Below are 25,458 nucleotides of genomic sequence, written 5' to 3' on the forward strand. Positions count from 1 at the left end.
CAGACGTGAATAGTATATATATGCTCACGTAGAATGGAGTTGCCAAGGTCAGGCCTTTAAGTGTAGGACCTGCTGGTTTTGGGCGTCCAGTCCACATTATGGGCTAGTGGTCAGACTGAGAGAGTTAACAGCACCAGGTCAGAGAGGAGACCAGAGAGCATTTTCTGCCTCAGATCTCTGCTAATCGCATGCACTCTGCAGCAGAGCTGAGGGCAAAGAGAGAGCGTGCTATGCCCAGATTGAAATACATACACTGTTACACAAGAAGAACGCACCCTTATCGCTGCGCCTTTGAATTGAATTCCTGCCAGTATCTCTGTATTTGCTCTACAGCAGAATAAGATAGACGTGTGCAGTGCAATGCTGAATATTTCACATGAATGACAAAGCCGTCCTCTGTGTGTGTGTGTGTGTGTGCTTTTTGACCAATCGCTTCGCTGCAGTATAGTGGCTTCGTGGTGTAGCGGTTTGTGCATCACACTGAAAGGACACTCCAGCATCTCTAGCAGCTCTCACGTATCTTCATGTATACTGTTCATACTGTCACAGGAGGCCAAGCAAAGGCTCGGGCTTATTGGAAAATCTGGCAGAGAGGATAACATCAGTGTTATGACACTGCATATTGCCCTAAATTGCTTATTGGTAAAATGATAGTGCTCGTCCAATTTGAATAATTTTATGGAATCCCTCACAGAACAGTTTAATTATGTTATCACACAACTGGCAACATCTGTCTTTATACCACAGCACATGACAGTTTTATTACAGGCTGAATTTCTTTGCTGGTTCTGGCAATTGATGTGTGATCTGATTAATAATCACACAGATGGAGGTGAAAATTGAACAGCAAAGCGTTGCTATGTGGAAAAAAAGGGGAAATAATTATTAAAGGAAAAAAAGCAAACTCTCTGTCTCTGAAAATATCCTGACCATTTTTACAAACGCTCGCACTTCCCTCAGTGGAAGCATCTCTTTTTTTTAAACGCTTTTACACACATTTATAAATCTGAAAACAAAATGTGTTTAGTCTAGGTGCAACTTTTCATATCCTCTTGTCACCCAGGTTTTGTTAGTGAGCTTTCAAGAGGTAAACCACCCAGCACCTCATTTTTGGCTTGTGGATGCTTTCCAAAGCAGCCTATGAACTCATCCATTTTGTTGAGTCTACCTCCAGCTGCTGCTGTCCGACTGACAAGAGATGAAGCGCAGGTTACATGTGTGCTGAAACCCAGAGTTTAAAATAGTTGACTGTTGCTTGGGTCGACATCCTGTTTACACACCCTGCCTATGTGGGCAGCAGGAGGGGGATTACAGGAGTTGTTTGACATTGTGGTAATCAGAATGGCCACACTTAGAAGCGCACACATTCAAACACACTCACTCGTCTTTCCCTGTAGCTCAGAGGTTTGAGGTTGTTTTTTTTTCTTTTTACACCCACATAAAATAAAACATGTTAATGGAGCCATGTCAAAAGTTGATTCATGGTAAATAATTACATTTTCACAAAGTTTTTTTGCATATGTTGGACCTTTAAAATTGCTATTAGAAAAGAAAAAGACAAAGAATTAAAAATATATATATAAACTTAAAAAAATAAATGACATACACTGAAAAAAATGTTACTTTGAATCAAATTACTCTAATGTGTTACAATTAAATGTATTAGTTTTACTCAGACTATAATTCTGATTTAATAAAAACTGTAACTGTGTATTTAAAATAAGCCAAAAATATTTATTTTTCCAGAATCATAAATGTACATTGAAACAAACTAAAAAGATCATTTTCTGAGTACATTTGTTCTGTGGACTCTTCGGACACTGTAATTTTGTTACATGCAATTTTATTAAGTTCTTTCACATTTTTAGTCAGTCTAATAAAATAGAGTTTCTACTGATACATAATTAAAAATTGGTTTCTTATGTCCTTGTTCAAAATGTTACTTATTTTTATTTTTACTCCACAGAATTCACTATAAAACAAAAGCGAGAGCTGATTTCTCTAAAGTAAAACCAAGGTTTTGTCACAATCAACTTGCTAGAAATACAAATAAATTCTTCTTTGAAGGACCAGATTTATTATGGTATGTTTAAAAAAAAAAAAAAATTTTATGTGCAAAAAAAAAATACAATAAAAATTACAAAATAAAGCAATGAAGACTTCAGTTCTATTTACACAACAGCTGATAAAGAGAAAGAAAAACAAAAAACAAAAACAGACCAGATGAAATGAAGCAAAACTGATTTCCCTACGCAGCCTCCACCCACCCTCACCAAACCCCTCTTTTTAAAACCTTTTCACCTTTAAAACATGAGATAGGTAATGCAACAGCCATTAACATTAACAATGTTTCTAACACTGTGCAAACAGTGGCTACTTAAATAAAATGAATATGACAGACAGAAAAATCAGATACTGTGGTTCTAATTTCTAATTTCTCTCATATTAAAGTCTGTTCCTTCCCAATACAATCTAACAGAAATTCCTTACACTTCCCTGGAGTGCATCTGAATACAAATGAGCTATAAAAGACAAACAAAAAAACACAGAGTCCACTTGTCTCTTTGGCTGATCTGATGCTTAGAGCTTGACACTGACACTACAGACTACAGCCTTTTTGTTGATTTTTTTCCCATGGTAAGTGATTTTTAATTTAGTTAACGTGAAATAAACACCTTCAACCCAGAAATCCCAGTTTTCTGTTGCAACAATGTAAAGCTTCAGTTCAACTAAATGACACAGAAGCTTCACTTTTCTCAGTGTTGACAAGAGAACCAGTTTCTCTTATCACTGGTATTCTTATACATTTAGTAATTTAATGGTGAAGATATTCATCCATGCCATAAAAAGAAAGCCTTTTTATACTTTTCCAGATTTTATAGGTAAGAGCTGGTGTTAGTACAGGCTGTTTTCTAAACATTTTTCCTATAATTCATCAGGTTTTGTGTTTGCATCTGTACAAGGAAGACAGGGTTGGGATTAATTAATCAGCAAACCTCTCTAAACTGAATGACCAAATAGGTTTCTTTTTTATAACATGTTAGCAAGATAATGTTGAAAGTGTCTGATTCAGAAGTGTTAGCGGTGTTACTGACAAGCTGGATGTAAACCCGGGTTTTGGACTAAACAGATGGCCGAATAGTATCACGATCCTAACCAGATTTATGATATTAATTGGGTGCATCCTCAGTCTTTAGTTGAAACACACTGTTTGTCCTAGTGGAAAAATTGTGGAATGTTGTCAAGGAAGTGTGGACGTACAAATGCCTCCCATGTAAATGATGCAAGTGTATGCTGGTATCATTAGGAAGAGTGAAGTGGCTCTCATTGTGTGGTGCCCGGATCATCTTTGATGGCCATGGTGTGCGTGTTTGTGCTGAAGTGGGCAACTCTAAACTTTGAGCAGGTGTCTGAAGCAGCTGGCTGGAGGCAGACAGGGAAACACGTCTGCATAGGTTCAGTATTAAATGGCTTAGAGAGAGAGAGAGGCCTCGGCTAGCCAGAGGACTAATGCATCCTCAATGTTTTATTTAAAGTAGTGCCAGCAACAGCTTCTGAATGCTCCACATCAACATGCACACACAAATCATTGCACACGGAAACACGTGCACACACACACACACACACATTCAGGCAAACAGAGTAATTTAGCACTGTTTAGCTGAACAACTTGTGTGTTTAGTGTTGTAAATAAGTAACCGTTTTAACAGGGCCTCAGGAGGCTGTGGTTGGGAAAGTACACGCTCAGACATGACTAGCTTTAATGGCCATTGTCAAAACACAGTTTAAACAAAACCCTTTCTTCACCCGATTGCAATGTTTACATTTAGTTGAATAATAATCCCGTTTTAAGGAGATGCTGTTCTTTAAGGATATCCAATCTGACCCAATTTATTAGGGATAGACTTAAGGATGCACAATTCCTCATGGGAAAACATTCAAGCGCAGTGCCTATTCATTTTTAATGAGAGCACTACTTTAAAAACTTCATAGAATTAATATGTATCAGTGAAGTCTTTCCTGTGCAGAAAACTTCAGGGTAATTAATATTCATAGCCTGTGCTTGTTAACACCCCCAATGCTTGTGCAATGTAGATCCAATTAACATAGAATGGACCCTAAGGATTTGGGCAGATAAGGGTTAAATGAGCTATTGAAATTGAAACCGGGACTCTCCCCTTTTAAAACACTTATTTGTTCCAATAATCCTTGTTGCAGATTAAGGCATTTTTGGGTGTGCAAAAGATGTCTCTACAAAGGTAGAGTTGCCTCAGATAGAGTCTGTATGTGCATGAAAAATATTGATGCACGTGCATGTATGGATGCATGTTTAAGTGCATGTGCATGTGGAGGTGTGTGCACGACACTTGCAAGCACGTGCACTTGCTTGTATACATGTATGCATAGGGGGCATCCCCTTACACAGCCGGGCTAATGTGAAAAGCCTGTAGTGAGCCTGACTTTTATATCTTATTCATAATCTCTTGGCACAGTGCGGGTAATAGACAGCAGTGTTCACCCTTGGCATCTGGCTTCAAGTCCTGGTTATGCTGGGTGACAGAGGAGGAAGTCCTAGAGTTCTAACAGTAGCTAGGTGATTGCACAGTAGCAAAATGTCACCTGCTGCCATTTGTTGGCACACAGACTGCAGATATTGCTCCCTGGAGTACCCTGAAACAACTGTGCTTCCCAAGGACTCAGTATTTAAGACCAAGTCTAAGCTAAATGATAGGAGGTAAGAAGGATATTCATGGCTTAAAAAGAAGTGAGCGCAGAGACCGTTCATTACGTTAACCTCTTAAAGTTTTGCTTTATTTTCACCAAAGTTAATATGACGACCTGAAAAAATCATGCCAGGGAAAAATTATCAGTGAAGCAGAACGAGCACAGATGTGTTTACATTGAGGAAAAGAAACTCAACTACAACTATAATCTGCTTTTAACTACATGAAGTTAAGCTAGGAGATTTGTTTCTTTTAACTGGACAAGATATTTTGGCTTTAAATCTGTAGCGTGGTTTGGGACCCAGAACCCTAATGATGACATGATCAAGGTTGATTCGTCAGATGTTTGGAACGTTGCCGTCAGAGCCACGATCCAACTGTTTTCACAGGTTGTGATATAGTCATCATGACAAGAAGACTGACCTTTATAATAGATAGATAGATAGATAGATAGATAGATAGATAGATAGATAGATAGATAGATGGATGTAACCTTTCAGTCAGTACAGCACCAGTGCACAGTGTATACTCCTTGTTTCTGTTATATGTTAAAAAAGTTGACAGCCATGTTTTTTGCACGGAGGGTAAAATATGATAAACTACCAGTTCTGATGATCAAATGAGCCTTCATTGAAGCAAATATCTATGGACAGCCACACCATGCATAGGTCTCTTGGAGTAAATTTGATTGTTTGACATGTATTCACCCATCAAAGTGTGTATGAGTGATTAATAACAACCCCCTGTGCACGTTCAGCGGTGACATGGCCTCTATTTGAGAGAAAAATGGTACAGGCCGGTATTCACTGGTGAATAGCTGTGTACCATTTAGAGAATGAAATGGCATGATGGGATGTCTTGTCATAAATAAAAGTGATGGCACCTCGGCATCCTGTGAATGACATGTGCCATAAATACTTAGCCAGGCCAGAGACAATGGTTCAAATAAATCCTCGCACAGACCTTTTCTCTCTATAAAGAAAGATATATATTATTTAAGTGAACTATGAAAACAAATGTTTTTTCCCTCCCTAGCTGGTGACAGAGAGACCTCCAGGACAATGGGTGCTGCACCCTCTCTGTGGTCTCTGATACGCTGTTGTTATTTGCTTGTTTACAATCTTTGACATGATGTAATGGGATGGCTGTGAAAGTACTAGCCAGTAAATGGCACAGAAAATAAGACAGTCCTTTATGTCTCCCTCCTCTGCTTTTTTTCTTTGCTCCCTCCCTTTCCCCCCCCTTGTTTTTCCCTGCAAACGGGAAATATGTTCTGCATTTGACTGAAGGAACATGAGCCTTGAATATAAGTGACTGTTTTTTGCATTAGGTACTCCCTGGAGGTAGGGGGGGGAAATATCATGTCCCTGCGTGAAATGTGAATGTGAAATCTAGCAGAAAGAAATATTTATGACCATTTTCTGCTTGATTAGAGCTGGATGACATGCCTTGGGAGACAGTGAGTGGACAAAAGGCAGCAGCACTGCTTCTGGGCAGATGTTAAAGAAAGAGTTGTTTAAGGAGGACACCGTTCTGTCTGTGGACTGTCTGTGGGTGGGATGGGGGGTTTCGGTTGAAGCATGGCAGGGGAAATTGAGTAAGGCCAACAGGAGCGTACTGAGAAGCCCATGATCCATCACGGGTCTTGTTCTCACTGACACGAGGAACACAAGTAATTTCTCTCAGATGGCCAAGCTAAGTGTAAAACCTAAAACAATAGTGTAACTGTGGTTCATTGAGAAACAGAACTAAACACGAGCATGATTTAGATGGCTTGGCACCCATGCACGCTTTAATGTGTCAGTTACACATTTAACTCCTGGCAACAATTTATTAATCCATTTAGGTGAGCTGGGATTTAGTCCAAGGCACACTCAACTGTTTGACATTACTGCCGTGTTAGACAGACATGTGAGTTTGGTTTTACTGCTACTGTCCAATTCTTTAAATCAGAATGCCTGAAACTAGTAACCTTTACTCAGGTCTCACTGCATGTTGTGCACTAAAACTCTGATCTGGATTCTGTACTCTTAAACACCGAAGCTGTTTTAATTCACGGATTCACATGTAAAACCCCCCTGTTATTTAAAAATATGTATTTTTAACCAGGTTAACTTGTAACATTGACATATTTGGAAGTCTTGATCAAAACTGCACTTCTTTTCATTTAAAGTAAATAAAAATCTATTTAGCCACTAGGGCTGTGCGATATGACCAAAATCTCATATCCCGATATAAGAATTCTGTCGTCCCGATAACGATATAAATCACAAAAATGTAACATTTTCTGTAAATTCTGTGAATCTCTTGCAGCTCGACTTGCGGGAAGTGTTTCCAGCTGCACGTCATGTAGCTGGAGTCGAGTGTTTTAACAGATGCATGAAACGATACATTTTTAGACATAAGTTGTAACGGCCGCCGTTTTCTTTGTGAGTATTTATTACACATGGTGCTGCGGGTAAAAGCCTGTTCTAACATTTGAGTCTAAGGTTTATTTTTTAGCACCTGCCGGCTCTTTTTTACTTCTCATCCGTAAATAATCTGCTCTTTCACGTGATTCAGTTTATTTTGAAAAGTCTCAACAGGATCTTGAGCTTTATTGTGAAAGGTTTATGTGGAACATAAACAAGCGGACACGCGATGCTGTTACCGTCGCTGTTGCTAACGACAACGCATAAAAACAGGCGCTTGTCCGTCTGTAGTGTGGTTATATTAAATATAAGAGAAAGAGAGAACTTTAAGAAATTAATATAGTCACTACAGTGACCATTAAAACGATGAAAAAATATTACCGTAAACAGTTTATTTTGCGACACCACGAAACAAATGATAGCGTAAAATGAAACGATAGACGTTTTTATATCGTCATCCGATATATATCATTATATCGAACAGCCCTACTAGCCACTGATGGAGCCCCCACAAGTTCCATTTGTTTCATCTGTAAATATCAAAAACAACCACTCACAAAATAAAAAGATGTATTTGGGAGAATTTTAAAGAGGGCCTTCTTCACCAAGGGTCACATGGCCTGACAGGCTTCCAGCATGTTGTTTGATGCAGTTGGTTACGGCGCTTTTGTAGATCATATGTCAGTTGTTACTCCAAACAGAAATAAGAGATATTTTTTAAATCGCATGTGTGCTGTAGTTGATTTGAAATTTAAACACACAGTGAAAGGACTGTACATCAAAAGCAGTCTTTTATGGGAAACCTTAGGCAGTAGTGAAATTTTAGCTATCGTTATTTTGCATATTACATTATTTTATTCTGTTTGTTCCTTTTCAAAAGCTAAAGTGCCACTTAAAAACTTTGTATTGTGTGGGAATATATCAAATAATGTGGTTTTGTCTGCACAGTGGCATATTTTATATTCAGTACATTATATTAGCATGCAAGATCTCAAGATCTTACAGCAAGATTTCTGGATATTTTGTTAAATATAAAAAAACCTCAGTGCTCCTCCTTTATGACACTTTAAGTAGTTTGATTGTGTGTTAGCATGTGTCATCAAACAAAAGGTGGCCAATATATGACACAACTTCCTGGGTGATAAAGGCTGACAGAGTTGTGTAATGTTTTTGGTAATTACCCCACACACTCAGTATTTCTGTTCCAGGAAAGAGAGAGAAGCATTTCTGTTTGGCAGCGCATCAGGACAAGTGCCAACATATAAATAATCAGTTAATTACAGTATTGACGCAATTGTCTTGGTTGCACAAGCAACTCATCTCTGGCAGCATATTGATTGTGTTTAGATGAAGCCCGTGACAGGGGAGATGCTTCCCCCTCTTAAAGCCATTTCCAATGGATCACAGAAGTACAAAATTGAGAGTATGATTAATTTTTCAATTTCTCTCTGCGGATATCTAATAATTGTGCCCATAGATAGCCAAGGGCTCTTATTAAACATTAACATGCAAAAGAAAAGTTATAATCAGAAAGATGGTATTTTGGATTGAATAATGTAAAATATCTGTAGGGCAACAGAGAAAGAAGCAAACTATTCCAGGTTTATTCTTCAAATGTTTTCCACCACTGCAATGCCTCCTCCTAATTACTGAGCTCTTATCTGCACACTCGACACTATATTTATTTTTTCCTCATTGCTAAATGCAAATTTCTTTAACCTTTTAATAACATGTACATGTCAGTAATTTTTAAAAGCTATCATTAGAAATGTCATTTGGACTCGGCTAGGATTGTGTTTTTAATTGGTATGTAACTCCACTGGACAGACAAGTTTTTATTTTTAATTCAAGTTTCTGATAATTAATGCAAGACTTTCCCCAACATATTAAATGTTTGGCTCTTTGATCTGCTAAAGGGAGTGTTGGTGAGGCGCGCGGCATCTTATTAGAATACATCAGCATGTTATCTCTTTGCTTTGCAGCAGAGAGACACTTTGCCTTTAAGAAGTGGCACCTTACAGGAGGTTCCACCTTCAGGTCTCGCTCTGTCTCCTTCTGTCTCTCTGTGTTTCTCCCCGTGCTGTCTCCATCACTTTGCTCACTTCCAAATAATATCATCATCATCTCAGATAGCTGTGGCACAGGAGAACTGCATTTGTTGATCAGATCTGGCTCGGCTGACGCCTCCTCTCCTCAAGTACGGGGATGTGCGTGTAATGCTTGCCTGAACCCGGCCGTCGGCGGCTGATTGAGTGATTCTGCCTGTCAAAGAACAAGATAACCGCATCAGTAAATACTCTCCACTCCGCGGCCCCTCACCAACGTCCCACCACTAGCGGGAACAGAGGTTCTCTTCACACACATTTCCAGCTTGTTGTTATACATGTATACACTGTCCTTGAGTTCATCCACTCATTGTCTAAGGCTACGTTCACACTGCAGGCGAAAGCGCATCAAATCCGATTTTCTTGACCCATATCCGATCATGCTATGACAGTGTGAACGGCACAAATCCGATATTTTCAAATCCGATCTGGGTCACTTTCGTATGTGGTACCGAATCTGATACATATCTGATGTTTTAGAAAGCGACTGCTGTTTGAACGGTCATGTCGCATTAAATGCGTCTTTTACGTCACTGACACAAGACAGACGCCAATTATCAGCGCCGGAGAAGACATCGTGAACGCTTCCTGGCCATCCAGTGTAGATGTCAGTGACACTGTTGGGAAGACAACGTTGGAGAAACGTGAACATGTTATTTGTACTGTATAATCTGCAGATTCTGACAGAAATCTGTAACTATCCTTTGAAGCACCGCTCCTCTAAAACAGCAATGAGGATCAGTATTAGGTTATTTACATTATTATGTAAATAACAAAATAACTTAAAGCAAAAATTGGGAAACGTAAAGTCCGAAGTCTTTATATTAAGGGCCATCAGTCAAACAATATTGTTTGCTCTGGGTCTAAACAGAGCGCGTTGTGTGTGGCATCTTCTTTTGCGCATGTGGGCCGCTTTGAGGGTTCACACTACAGCGCGTTTGCTGTCGCATTTTATTTGTAGAGTGAACAAGCAGACAAAAAAAATCGGATTTGATCAAAAAATCTGAATTGAGCATTAAGACCTGCAGTGTGAACGTAGCCTAATAGAGCTTTGAAGGAGTCACACAAAAGAGAATTTCCTATTTTAACACATAAACAGATTATTGCAGCCCTCTGCCTTTCCAAGGGGACTTCTAACTCAGGTTACAGTTAGTTTTTCTTGTCATTTTGATGAGGTCTCTAGCCAGTATCACACCACCAGATTCCGGTTTCACAGTGTGATCTTTTGATAGCCCCCCTCTCTTCAAAGCATCACCAGCATTGAAGATGGATTGAATTAGTGATTTGTGGTGCATTTATCTCGATCTGAGAGTAATTTAGTGCTCTCTGTCTTAGCACTCAAGCTCAATGAAAACAATAAATGGTGTCCTTATCTTCCAGAGTGAAATCAAGATAGGCACAGGAGGCTGTGAGTTATTTGTGGTTGATTTGGAAAGAAAGGAGGGACAGGAAATGGACACCCCTCTCACATTACCTCTCGCCATAGAGCAGGAGAGAGGTAGAGAGACGCTTTTTAATCAGCAGAAAGCTGTGCTTCTAATGTAAAAGTGTCAAAGATGTGCCTTAGCCCTGCAATGAGTGAAATCTGGTCAAGCCTTGTGTTAAATTGAAAACGGGGCCGCTGGGATTTGAAGGTGAGGGGACAGGGGACTCCATGGTAGCAGCATCCTGGTCAATTATCACAATCTCCTATGCTCTGTTCCACTCTTGAGGCCTTCGCTCCTTTATTTGGCTCCACTACACAACCAGGATCACAAAGAAATATAGTAAAAAAACAAAAACTAAACAGCTACAGAGTACATTATTGATCAGAAGTGGCTGTTTTTTAACATTACATTACTCAACTCCCAGATTATAGCCCATTTTTGGCATTGCATTGCATTTCAGCTGCAGGTGAGTCCAAGTCCTGGTTGGCTCATAATGGGAGAAAAAAGTTGCTGTTTGTACCTGTAACAGCCCGTGCCTTGCCTGTCAGAGCATCACGCTTAATACTCTCTACAGCTGCAGGTCCAGGCATATCCCAGCAGCCTCTCTGGCTGGAGAGAAGAAGGTTCACTTCCTGGCAGCTTCTGCCTTTTCGCTGACTTGCCACAAGTAAAAGAAAAGAAAAGAAAATTTAGCTAGAGAAGGAAAAAATGTACCACCGCTCTGTTTATACGTGCATGTGTGCAGTCTATTTTAACCACCTGAGCAGGAGCCAGAAAGCCAGCACTTGCCCCATATTTTCACCAGATGTTGAGGAGGGGAAGGAAAGCCTCGAAAGAGTCTTGCAATCAAAATAATTATCTTTATGGGTGGATGTTTACAAAGTGTTAATGTGATATTCTGCAGGCAGGCTAAACTGAGCCTGCTCTTTGATAAATGCCCTTGTCTATTAAAAGACCAACACTTCTGCTTTATATAGGCGCAGTGCAGTTTATAAATGTCTTTACAGCTTTCTTTTAGAAGAAGGGGAGAATATCTAAAGTGAGCCATGATTCTCCTCCTCTGTCTCACCTCCCCCCTTCCTCCTGCTGTGAATCATAGCAGACGGTACAGACATGAGTGGATGCGGCCTCCTTGATAGACAGTCAAAGAAGCAGCTGCAATGATTTGTAGCCACGGGGCAACAGTACTGCTGTAACCTGTCCTCTCGCAGCACATATGACATGGAGGCATACTGTAAGTAGAAGCGCCTCAGCAGATTTTCATCATAATTCATATTCCACAAGATCAAATTGTGATTTCTAATTTGATTCTTTTTTTAAACCCTTTATTTATCACCTGATTGGGCAAAGCAAATTGAAATTTACACTATGTAGGCTGACATCTAATAGAATTCCCACATTTTGCTTCGGGGGAGTTTGTTTTTAGAGCATATTAGCTTTGCCGCATTGTAGCTTGACAGACGTTTTCTCTCAGGAGTCGATGTTTAATTTGAATAATCACAAAAAGTGTGTTCGTTTGGTTTGCAGGGACATCAGTGTCCCAGATGAATAAAGAGGTAAATGAGGGGAAGAAAACAGGTAATTATGCTGAACCAGTAAATGAATGACCCACTGACCCTCAATCCTAATTGATTTTGTACAGACAAATTGTTTTCTTTAATTTTTTTTCTCTATCACCCATTTTGATATGTTTTTGTTAGCTGTCTTTTAGTTAGCTTTATTTAGATGTAATTAATTGGGTATGTGAATCAAGACTCAAATACTAGAAACAGGGAGGGAGGGAAGCTGTGTCTCCTCCATTTACCAGCAGGGCAATTATACTTGGCAGCTCGTACTTTGTGAAATGATGTCATATCTTGGAAGAAGCGCAAAGACTTCACCTCCCTCCAGAGTCGTTTTTCCCGCAATGTTATTTGTTTGTTTACTGTTTAAAAATCATACGTGCATAACATTAACATACAGTTGGCTATGTGATGGAATAGTGCGACTTCTAGATACACAAATTATGCAAATTACAAAGTGGAGGGGGGGAAAAAACAAAGAAGTGTGCAGCAGATGTGTATATTTCAGAAATCGCTCTGTTCTGAGAGCGCCTGCCCTGGGTCAGGCCATCAGCCTCACAATCCCTCGCAAATATGTGGCGGTCATTGAGTGTACGCCAAGTTACAGTGTAACAATACAGGCACAAGTGGACCGTCTGGGTGATGACATGTGCTACTTTGCATGTAAATTCTTTAGTGATTCACCTCCAAGTGAACCCACTGAGAGCGATTCTGGCGCTGGCTTAAAGACAGAGGTGTGTTTTTATGACTAGGTGAGGCATGTCCTCTCCAAGGCCCTCAAGCACTGTATCCCTCTACCCTCCCCTTTAATCACTGTAGCAACTGCTCTCATAAACTCCATGAGCTGTGTATTAGTGTGCATGTTTGGAAGCCTGTTTGTGTGCGCGCGCGTGTGTCTGAATGTCCTGTGTATGTGTCCGTGGGCATGTGCCCTTCCTTGTTACCCCATTTTTAAACTTAATCAGCAAAAATAAAGCCATTGTAAGCTAGCTCATATTAAAGAGGTGATTATTGGTAATAAATACTTTTTATACATACTTATTACAGAGGCAGTTTTCTTCTTGCGCTTAATGAGAGTAATTTGATTTGCTTGAGAGATTACAGTTTCCTAGAATTAATGCGGCAGTCCCCATTCCAAGATAGAGTGAGATCTAAGATTCTTCACAGGTCGTGTGCTGCTAGATGCACCCCTCTCACATAGCAGCTAATGGAGTTGAACAGCAGTCTGTCATCCCCCCGCCCACCACCCCAGCAGCTCTATAGCCCACATGCCCTTGGTTCCTGCAGTGCTTGTTGTTTTGGCTACTTCTGCCTCCTGCTTTTTACTTCTTATGCATGCCAGCCACTACTAAGTAGCTCTCTCTAAAAAACAGGAGGCTAGTGATTTATTGTATATATGCAATGCTCACTCATCAATGAAAATCCAACATCTGGCAAAAATTATTCACCCAATTGCACTAATTCAAATGATGCTCCAGTTGCATCAAGAAGCTTTTTTTTTTTTTAACCCATAGTTTTTCTCCTCGTCTGTTTCCTCAGTTTGACTTTGTTTAATATTTTCATCACATGTTTATGTAAGCCCTTAAAGCTTAGTGCATAACTTAATTTGAGTTTTGATCATCTTCTCTTGCGACATTTATTGAAGCCAGCAGCCTGCAGGTTTCAGCGCCTAAGGCTGAAGGTGGCTCAGGCAGATTGAGGGCGACCAATTCTGTCACCACATTGCACTCTGCATGTTAATTAAGTTTAAGATGGTTGAGGAAAGTGCTTACACTGAAAGCAATGAAATGACTTGTTAGTCCATAAACACTCCAAAAAACGATCACGTGAAAGAGAATTTGTAAACCAGAGTTGTGAGCTGGGAACTAGATGCTCCTTTGGCCAGCATGGGTGATCGGTCTTATCTTTAGTGATACACAAGTGCATCTAAGATTTGTAGATTCAAATTAAAATCACCAGAGGTTAGTTGTTACCTTAAAGGTGAAGGAAACTCTAAACCCTCATTTAATTAAGCAAAGAAAAAGAAGAGAAAGAAATGTTGGTGCTGTAGAGCTTGCCAACTTTTGAAATAGCACCAAACATTCTGTAATTTCCTGGTTTAAATGCTCGGCCCTGAAGAATTGTCAGTTGTTTTCTCTCAGTTCTGAATAGATAGCTCTACTGGGTTTCAGTATAGTTATATGACCTCCAGGATCATTAATCAGCTAGTTTACATTGGAAGGTTGCAGGCAGATACTTTTAGGTCCTGCGGTTAATGCGGACGGGCCTCTGTGAATCAGTTTTGTTCCAGCTCATCCCGCAGACGCGCAATCAGTTTGGGATCTGTTGAGTGTAGAGGCTCGGTTCATGCCTTGATTTTTCTTTGTCATGTTCCTCAAGCTGTTCCTGATGGCAGCCGCCTACAGCACATTATTCTTCTGGGGTAGGCTCCAGCCATGAGGGGAAATGCTGTTTGGTTGGCAACAGCGTTAAGGTGAGTGGTATATGTCAAAGTGACAACCACGTGAGTAACAGCTTATGGTTTCCCAGCATAGCATTGTAGTCTAACAGGCTGATTAACGTTTCACTTCACTCGGTAGCGGTATTAATGATGTGGCTGTTCGGTGTTCATCAGCAAGGAGTCTACCAAGACGAGAGAGTGAGGCACCAGAACTGGCAAACTTTTGTTTCTTTCATTCCATTTACCTTCCATATCTTCCCACCAAGTCAATGAAGGTTAATAATTTCTAGAATAAGAGAAAACCACTGAAAAAAGTGAGGCTCACCATGTGTCACATCATCTGCCTGTGAGACTGAAATACATTACAGTCCAGTGTGACGGGTGATGTGTCTGGACACTGCTGGAGATTACTCCTCTTTATGGCCGGGGCAATCAGATTTTTTTCCCTGCTTTTCTCTTCCCTTCCTTTATTCCTGGTGGCATAGGATCATATTACCCATCTTGGAATGACTTCAACAGAGACACTGCTATTCCCAGGGAGCTGTCTCTCCCCGCTGCAACTAAATCCATAGCCAATTGGACTGGCCTGTGATTTATAGAAAATCTTCTCCTTCGGAGGAACTTTCGTTCAACACACACACACACACACTGGGAATTCTCCCTCGGCAGCTCATGATGTGTTAGGTCTCAGGTCAGAGCAGTTCAAGGCAGTGAGTGCCAATGGGAAAACATGTACAGTCAGAAACTAGAGAAATACTATAAAGGCTGTAGTATGGTTGTTTAAAGCAAGATACATAAAAGCTTATTTACTTCATGAAGACAGATTGTAGTTCTGGTTTCTTAATCAAATCAACAGGATGCTCGCCTGCTCTTTGGCCGCTTGACATTTCCAATCCATCTTCAAGGGAAGAGTTAAAAATTTGCTGTAGGGAGTGTCACGCTTGTTGTCTGCTTTACTGATTAGTGGGATTATTCATCTACATGAGTTGCTTTTGCATCTATTCTGAGTTAATCAACATGCCTCGTGGTCTCGGGCCCACAGAGTGGTCAGCAGTCAGCACGGGCCGTCGGTTCAGGCCCCGAGCGCTGTGACCTTCCATGACTGTAGCAACTCATTCTTCCCCTCCTCAAACTCCTTCTTGTACTTGTGTGCAGAATACATTCATCTATATTCACCACAACTAAATTGGAAGATTTAGGGGTTTTACTGGTCGTATCTCGCGAGTCTCGAGTGTATCGATAATGTTGAGTCCTCCGTCTATGAGACCAGGGCAGATAGAGCTTCCCATTCTAAACAATATCATTCGCGCATGATAAAATCTGCTCACAGTATTCTAGGTCTCACGCTGGGTTTTGGAAGCACCCATTTTCCCAAGCACAACACTCCTTGCTACAAAGTGATGCAACACTTCCAACAAAGATGCAATCGGCAGGAGTGTGTGTTTTCTAACAGTCCATCTAAAGTACCCAGCACAGTTGGCACGCCTCTGCTCTTTTCCTCTCACTTTATCAACTCGGGGGATATTATTGCCGATTCAGTGGTGGGCATCCTGAGGCATCATATGCTCAGAACACAAAGCTAAGGTCAGGGGGAGAGGAAGTGCTGAGATCTGCCCGTTGCATTGTTCCCAGGTCGTTTGCGCTTTTGCCTTCTCTTTTTCTTTACTCTTTTTAGCTTTGATGATATCGACTTCTCACTCTCGTACTCCTTCTCTGTTTCCCTCCATCTGCTCCTAAATGACACCTAAGCACAGGCTCTTCCTCCAACTGATGTCCCCATGTGTGACCTCACTCCTTTGGAAAAGCCATTCGCAGTCAGTGCTGAAGTAGAATGCCGAGCTCTTGGTGGGTACACATAACAGAGACTGTGACACGCGGCTGTGCGCTGATAGACTTTCCACTGGAGTGGATTAAATCAGCATCAGGCTAGTGGAGCTGATTACCTCAATATGAAAATGCAGTATCTTAATGGTACATATTTTCATGAGGCAGCCCAGTTGCCTTTCATTTTGCGGCTAATATGTCTATTCTTATGAGTCATTTACTTCTTTAATTACCTTTAGCAGCAGATGCACAATGGTGTATTAATGTGAATGATTTTTACTGCCACTTTATCATACTGAGCCTGTGAAGTTGAAAGGCGTAATTGAGGTGGAAGAGCGACTCATGAGAGAAACAATATTTAGTTGACAGTTGCTCTTGTACTCTGGGAGGGTGTTTATGAGTTTACACCACACTAAAGCTGTAATAAATGCGGTATTCGTTTAATAATGGCAGGGGACAGAAATGCTTTCACTAAGATGTGTTCAGTTATTGAATCATTCCAGGAAGTTGTTTGGTATAATCAGACAACACTGTGCATGCATATGCGGTCACTTGTTGTCGTTACATATGTCTCCACATTGAGTCTTTGCGTGTGTTTTGTGGCGGCGAAATAACTGTTTGCTGCGAGCAAAAACCTTATTTACTCTTCTCCTGTTTGCAGCATGTGCAACTCTGACAATCCATGTAATTTGCATGTGCGTGCTTGCGGTGTGTCTATGTGTTTTGTCTCCAGCTTGTGTGCTTTTCTTGGTGTGATTTTCTGATTCAGACCTCTCTGAATAGAGGCCTTCTTTAGCCATCTGTTGTTAAGCTGCTGGCTAAGCAAGGCTGGGGAATCCAAACAAATGCAGAGCACACAGCAAACGGAAGCTGTCAGGCCTGCATAGCTTAGCTGACCTCGCCGGGTTAGGGAGAGTAGGGGGAGGGTGAGGTGACCCCCTCTGTACCAGGCTCCAAGTGCCCGAACTGCCTGGTTGGGGCACTGTTTACCCTTCGCTCTGCACCTCCTGCAACCTCTGCCTCCTCTCTCTTACATTCTCTTCTTTCCCTCTCTTTCTATCTCCCATACCCCCCTCCAGCTTCTCACTCTTCTCTTCCTCCATCTGTCACCCCCCCCCCCCCCCCCCCCCCCCACAGCCTTTTTTTTTCACTCCACTCCCTCCATCATCAGTCCTGCTTCACAGCCCCCCTCTCTTCTATCTTCACTCACAGTTAATAACTTTGCTTTAGTCATGTTTTTCTTAGTCATTCTTTTTTTCTTCCTTTTTGCTCAGAAAATATTTTCCAGGCACTGTATTACCTGTTATGGAGAGAGAGGGGTGTGTGTTCAAGGGGGAGGTGTGTTGGATAAACAAAATGGGGTTTTTATTGAAGTCGGATTTAGTCTTATGTAAGTGCACGCACTGCCTTATTGTTTAAACGTGGATATTCAGAATGTTTAGTGTTGTCATAAATATTAATAGATTAGTTGAAAAGTGCAGCGAAGGAAGGGAATCTAATGGTTTGAAGTGGGTATAAAACGTTGATTTATTTATGTATTCTACATGAATTAGTTTGGAAATCTAAACACAGACTGGAGAGTGTTGTTGCGAGAGCCCCGTAATGCGCAAGGTTTGAGCATCAGGGCCTGTTTTCCATGTGGAGTGGCTTTTTGGAAATGGCATTAATTATATACTTACTGGGAAACCAGACTTTCCCTGCTTTGCATTGCAGATAAACGTCTGTATTACTGAGGAAAAAGAGAAAGGGGAAAAAATGCAATTAATATAAATAGACATGATCCTCACTGCTTATTCGCTTACATGTTTAAAAAGAATCACCCCACGTGCATTTCAATTAAAATGACAAGTATTCCAAGTGAATTCAATTTCAGTTTGTTTGCATTGTCAATGCTTATCTAACGTAATAGTTATCAGTAATATAGGATCGGTTAGACTCCGACTTTACAAAATTTGTTGCCACGAGCTGCAACAGCCCTTCCAGTTTATGAACTGACTGGATACCGCTGGATTCTTCAGTAGCCCATAGAAGAAGATTATTTCAGGAAATCTGGCAGCGACTTGCATGGGAAAGCTGGCGAGAAATGATGCTGGCCTCTTGGCTTGGTTACCGCTGAGAAGCAGAGGGCCTCGTCTTTGAAAAGAAAACAGCAGAAGTGATAAATGTCAGGTGAGTTGAGATGCGCAACCAGTCAGAAAGTCAAGCAGATAACCTTGACATTTAGGCCGCTGGTGTTGAAGCCCCGCAGAGGGTGCGGAGCGGGACCAGAGGGCCCAGTGTCTTCTGAGCTGGACTACATTAAGAGCTAACCTATTAGTCGTGTTGTTACTGCCTGTCTCTGAGCCGCGCTCTCCTGCCTAATAAAGCCTGGCGAAACGTGGCCGCTCAGTAAATATACTGCTGCACTCACACAAGTGCAGAAGCACACAAACAGATGCACATCTCGTTCTTTCTCCTTTTTTTTTTTCTCGAGTGGCTGCAGGGATCTGGTTACACCTGCTTGCACATCTTCTAGCAATTAGGGGCAATCTGCTTGAAACCATTTCACGTTCAAGGTCTTCCCCAGCCATGGAGAGAGGAGCCCAACATATATTGAGCAATAGAAAGGTCTTTCTTTTGATTGGCCTGAACAAACAACACTTTTCCTGTCATTTTCCACTGTCAGATTCTTAATGGACACACCTTGAATAGTTTTTCCTCAGCATTTATCCAGATCATATCTATTTTTTATACTTTTACCAGGCTTCTTGTCTGCTTGACAGCCGTAGGACTTAATTTGTCTATGATGCATCCGTCACATCTAACGCAACTTGAGTGATTGGTGTAATCCGGTCCTTATTTTGGGGTTGTTTGTGCACCATTTGAATGTTGCATGAAAGTTGTATAAAGAGGAAACAGAGAAACCTGTCTGAATTATGTCTGGGTTTTGTTTGTAGTGGGAAAAGGTGCAGCAAGGGATTCAACAGAGAGCAGACTTGACTGTGTGGCAATGCTCTGAGCTGGGATTTGTAAGACACCCAGAGCTGGCTTTAGCAGCAGGAAACCCCAAAGCCTGTAAATAATCCACATGTGCAGACTGCACATAAAGACATCCAGTACTTAGCAGTTCCCTTATCACAGCATGATAGCCCAGGGACATGAGAGACGCTCCTGCCTCTATTCACTAATATGCTGTGAAAGTAGATGCAGATAAAACGCCTGTTGTTTATTGAGGAAGTTGTGTTAACATGGGGAAGAGGATGTGAACTTTGAACACATTTGAAATGTGGAAAATAAAAGAGGATTTCAAATGACAAGGATACCAAATTGCAATGTCTTTGTTGCTGATAAAATGTTGTTATGTGCTGGAGGGTGTTTTCTAATCAAAAGCACCTAGAGGGTTCACTCCCTTTACGGTTTGTGTGTGTGTATTTGTCTTCATGTTAACTCACAAACAATGAATGTATGTTTGGTGTATGAATGTAGGCGTCTGTCTTTGCAGTTGTGTCCTTATTCCCGTAACAAGCTCACCTGACAAAGAACCTCAGTTTGAGATTATGATAGGACTACTGTAGTCTTGTTTGTTTAAGCAGAAACTGATTCAACATACACACTGTTTTCCCCTCACTTTTTTCTCTTTACATACATGGGATATATAACATTTCTGGCTCCATAGTGAGCAAAGACATATGAGTGATATTTGCAGTCATAGTCTTCTGTGGCCGTGTGCAGTGCAGACTCAAAATGGCATTTATATAGTTCTTTTCCAGTTCACTGCCCACTCAAAGTGCATTTTGCCCGCTTGTGCCATGCTGAAAATGCAGACCTTATATTAATACTTTCATACAAAGGCACTGCACATCCCCAAATTACACTGTGATCATTTATGCCACCACAAAGGCATGAGCCATGTTTAATCGCCACAGTCGATCTTTTAAGATTTAAGATTTTGGATTCAGATTGCATTACATTAGACCAGGGGTGCCCAACTCCAGTCCTCAAGGGCTGGTGTCCTGCAGGTTTTAGATGTGTCCTTGGTCCAACACAGCTGATTTGAAAGGCTAAATGACCTCCTCAACATGTGTTGAAGTTCTCCAGAGGCCTGGTAAGGCCTGGAGTTGGACACCCCTGCATTAGGCCATAGTACAAATAAAAGCTCAGTAATACGCAGGTCCTTGTTTACTGGTTTTAGATCAATATAGCTGCGGCCTGTGGAGATGTCATCACAACCAATGGCAACATTTGCCACATTAGTCGGATAACTTACAAACTTTGAGAATCTTTCTGTTGTTTTAGTGAACCTGCCATCAGTAGTCTTTAATAACTGATGGCTGGAGGTCATGAAGACATTTGTGTGCTATTGTAGCCAACAATACAACATGTAGTCTGCTTTGCTTGTGACACTGAAGTGACTGAAGTGAATATTGCTTGGTATATTCTTCTTTTGACAAAGTAGCCAATAGGCATTAAAAATCAAACTCTACATATAATGGACTCTTCAAGTGTAAGTATAAAATAGATTTTTTTAATTAGTTTTGTCGCCAACCATGATTGTGTTTGAAGTTGCTCAGTCATTGACTATCTGTGATCTCTTGTCACCATATCGCTGTTAGTGGCTGTGTGTGTCGATTCCCCTTCAGTTTTGTTGTTTATCAGTTGTTTGTCAGAGTACAAGTTTTAAGTCACACATATGTCATGGTTCAATCCACAAAACCAGCTGAACTTCACCTGTAAGACAAAATGGGCTTATTAAATTAGTTTCCACATTAAAGAATAACAAATCATCACGGAATCAAAATCTTGGAGATACGTAGCGGGGTTTTGAGAAATCCTGTTTTGTGAGTCAGCTGGTGCGAAGCGGTAGTGTGAACTGTCGATCAGAGTGACGTCTTTAAGATCCAAAGTCCAAAGATGTTCGCTTTATTGCTGTGTGGCAAAGACAAGCAGGGATTATTAACAGCTGTACACCATAAGAGAAGTCATGTCTTGTTTATAAAACCAAAAATATAACAACATTATTTCAGAATTTTTCTCTCTTGTTTTTACAAAAGAGAGAACTAGCCTAAACACTTTTTTAGCTCACTCATTTAGCCCTTATCGACAAAATAAGATGTTTCACTTCACCATGATTCAGAGTCTGCGTGCTAGTTTCCAGTTTATCACATTTTGTCTGGGGCAGCTCTTGCATGTGTATGATGCATCCAGTTCCTTTGAATGTGAGATCAAAAGAAGATAAACTCCAGAGGTGGAGGGGAAGGGAATGAGACCTCTGAAACAGAGGAGTTGGTGGTGTGTAAACATTGCAATGACGGTACACAATACATTTTTTTAAACCCAGTATTAGGCCTCTCAAAGACATGCCACCTCCAGCAGGTTTTCTAAAATGAGCTGAAAACAACATTCCTAACCCCGATGCTGACCTCACAACACAGCATCTCAGCTTGCTCACCTTTTAGTCTCTTTATGCCAACATGTGTTTACTGTTGTTGCAGCTCTGACCGTCAAAAGTAAGATTCTCATTACGCCGACGTATTTGCTGTCGGGCTGCAATGTGATTTCAGTTAATTTGCCTATGTCAAGATGATCATCGACTGTGTTTTCAAGGGCACGATCACATAATTATTGCCCTTACTTTAATTGGAAGTATAATTTGATGAAGCTGTTGACGTGAAAAGTGGAAGGCTGTGTTGGTAATTTTCTCGTTTCATGCAATGTGGCAGAATGCTGTTATTGTTTAAACTGCCTGTGACTCCTTTGCTTTAAGCTGAGGCACCTTAATGCAGTCATAATAGTCATATTATTACTATCTATGTGTGATACACACAACTAAACAGCCTTGGGTTAATTTGGCATGCATGGAATGCACTGAGTAAGCTATAAATATATACTTATATTCTAAAATATAAAGATTTTATTTTCATTGTCACAAGTCTTATCTACTTTTCCCTAAAAGACCCTTTTCTTTCTGCGCTTTTCTTTTCTTTATACTCTGATGACAGTGAGGAAAGACTTCCCAGAAATGTATCTTTTCATCCATTACTGTCTGAACTTCCTATCATATCCTGTTGACTCAACTCTCTTTGTTCCAACACCCTCGGTTGTAAACCCAGACTCACACACCACACACACATTTCACTGCATGTGTCATCAGTTACAAGGAAAAAGAAAACAGCACACTTTGTTTATTCTTCAATGTGCCCGTAATACCACGCCTTGGGCGTAGTGAATGATTTTGTTACTGCTTCTTTGCTTTTTTTTTGAATTTCATTTTGAATTTCCTTATCACATATCGGTATTACAGCGCAAGTACATCTTGAAGTCACATTTGAATGTCTAGTCCTAAAGTATGTAGTGCTAACAGAAAACCTGGAGATTATGAGAGCTACCACACTGAAGATAACACCACCGTTTCCTAAATATATTTAAGGTATCAATATTGTTTTAGAAGCTTTTGACTTTGGTAACTGGCATAGGAAATTGACGTGAAATATCAGATTTTTAGCTTCTTATATAATTTAAACAAAATTTTTTCAACCACTAAAATCTTAAGATGGAAAAAAATAAAATAATCTTTAATAAACCAATCAAACAAAAAGCCTTTGGGATTCCATGAATTCCCAAAAGCAATTCTCACTATTTTATTAATATTTATTTTTCTTTTTTACAGTCTGCGTGACAAGAAGAGACAATATTATTATTCATTTGTATTTTTCCGATCTCCTCCGAGTGTCAATTAAGTTCACGTCCTTGCGATTTGAAGTTGCAATTGTGAGTTGCTTTGGAGTAAAAAAGTTGATGCCTAAAATGTAAATATTGCCGTCATGTGTGGGAGTGAATCTTGCTCACATTGTTCTTAGTTTGAATTTCGACACTCTCTTTATGAGTGTGATTGTTTTGAGGGGGTTCCCCTTCTCAATTTTCAAAGCAAAAAACAATTAGGCATGCAGACTGAGATATGTTGGTCTCATTTATCTTTACGTGACAGAAGGACACAGATAGGCTGAGAGAAGGAGAATTTTTCTCCTTTAAAAGTCGAGCACGGTGACATGCCAGCAGTGTGGCCTCTTTGTTGCCTGCGGTCATATTTATGACTCATGATGTCATTGGACAGCCGTGTTTTTGGGAGGGTCAGCGCGTACGCCCACACACAAACGGTCACACAGCTGTTCTCTTCATACCCCTAGCTGTCTCTCCCCTTTCGGACTTAAAGTACCGTCTGACTTGTCTGGCATTAGGACTTTACTGGCACGTCTTTTCTTCTGTCTACACACAGCTTTCTGTTTGCTCGTTCCCTGTTTGATATCTTACTTTCACACAGTCCTTCACAAGTTTCACTCACTTTTTCACACATGACTATAACGTTTTTCTCTTCTGTTTTTCTACTCCCTCTCTTATACCGTTTACTTTTGCAGGTTACAAACTTCTCAAGAAATTGACAGAAGAACTAATAGGTTGCCCGTATATGAGATGAGTTTGGATGCGCCCCCTAACTGTTTGTTTAATTGTGGGAGCAATCGTCTGAGGAACATGGAAAGAATGAGGCCAGTTATTTACCCAGATGGTTTACTGGTGGAGGTGTGAGGCTGGCCAGCTCACTGTGGGAACACAACGCTTGCTTTTCTTGGTATCGCTGACCGTTTTCAAGACCACTGTGTTTTTTTCCCCCTAGCTTTCTCCAGCTTTGTTTGCTCTGGATGGCATGTTTGATTATTTATCGTAAGGGAAAAGGGAGTAGCTGGAGCAATAAACATGTGACTGCACTGTATTTTGTTTTCCACTGAGAAGGCCGTGTCCTTTAACAGATATTTGAGGCCTCTATAAAGTCTTTTATTTGCTTTCTGAAGGGGAGTTTGACCGAGCTAAAGGAGGATCTAAAGAACTGATTTGTGTCTTTGACAATTTGTGTTTTCTGTAAGTGTGAGTTATCAACAGATAAATATTTCTTCTGGATTGCTGAACATGACTTGTTTTGGTCTTCTCTGTCTGTGAATTTGTTTTGACATCTAAGCATTGTTTATGCCAGTCTTAGCTTTATGACACCGAACAGGATAACATGAAAGGAGGTCTGTGGTTTTTGTTATCTTTCATACGGCAATGAGAATATTGCTCTAAGGGTTACGTCTGCACTGATAATAGGCATCAAAGTGTTCTCCGGGGACGTAACTTTTCTTTTTTAATTTCTCTTCTAGGCTCTTCAAATGGCTCGGCAAATACTTCTTCAGCAACAGCAGCAATCCCAGCCACAGCAACTGCAGTCTCAGCAAAATACTGGTCGCAAATCCCCCAAAGCCAACAACAAGCAGCAAAGCCTGCAGGTATTGTTGTCGTTCTCAGATGTTCTCTCATATTTTAACTCAGGGTTATCTGATGGCTTGGTTATTTAACTTTGTGGTTATTCAGATAATTAAAAAAAATGAAGTGAACTTGTGCAACTCTTGCTAGAACATAGTGTGCGAGAAAAAGTACAGCAGTAGTCTAAGTTCACAAACAGGAAATTAATATTGGCAGTGCAACATTTGCAGTTATGTATGCTCACGCATTATGTGTGATTTAGCGGCACACACGCTCAACCCTGTGTCATCCAGGTAGCACTGGAGGTGGTAGCACTACGCAGAAAGGGGTTCTGTTTAGAGGCCAGACACACAGAAAAATCTCATTGTGGCCGGTTGAGATCACATGAGCTCATCCAGTATTATCTGGATTATCACTGTTTGAGATTACCGCAGTAGACAGGATTGTCCTTATTGGCTGCATTTTGTTTAGGAAGTTTGTAAGCAGGAGAAAGTGTGGAAAAGAGGAAAAGCTAGAAGAGAAAGAGCTCAGTTCCTCCCGCTAAAGGGAGTTTGGCTTTGTTCTTTCCTTGCTTTCTTTTCATCACACTCATGCATACAGCAGAAATAAAAGAAGAGGCTAGTCTATACCTCTGGCAGCAGGAGGTGCTCTAGAGCAGACCGCAAGTGGGGTGTGTGTTCCAGGTGGAGGGTTT

The 25,458-nt window shown here is 40.7% G+C and overlaps 1 protein-coding gene across 1 annotated transcript in view; it reads left to right on the top strand.

Moving 5' to 3' along the window:
* foxp1b (forkhead box P1b) overlaps positions 1-25,458 on the top strand; it is a 151,925-nt gene that overhangs the window by 78,760 nt on the left and 47,707 nt on the right. The window contains exon 7 of the mRNA XM_085353010.1: positions 24,662-24,787. Coding sequence (XP_085209136.1) covers positions 24,662-24,787 — 126 coding nt within the window. The remainder of the gene's footprint in view (positions 1-24,661; positions 24,788-25,458) is intronic.

Source organism: Diplotaxodon limnothrissa, linkage group LG5 (assembly GCF_057381915.1).
Source record: "Diplotaxodon limnothrissa isolate DT_005_m linkage group LG5, D_limnothrissa_male_GT1.1, whole genome shotgun sequence".
NCBI classification, from domain to species: domain Eukaryota; kingdom Metazoa; phylum Chordata; class Actinopteri; order Cichliformes; family Cichlidae; genus Diplotaxodon; species Diplotaxodon limnothrissa.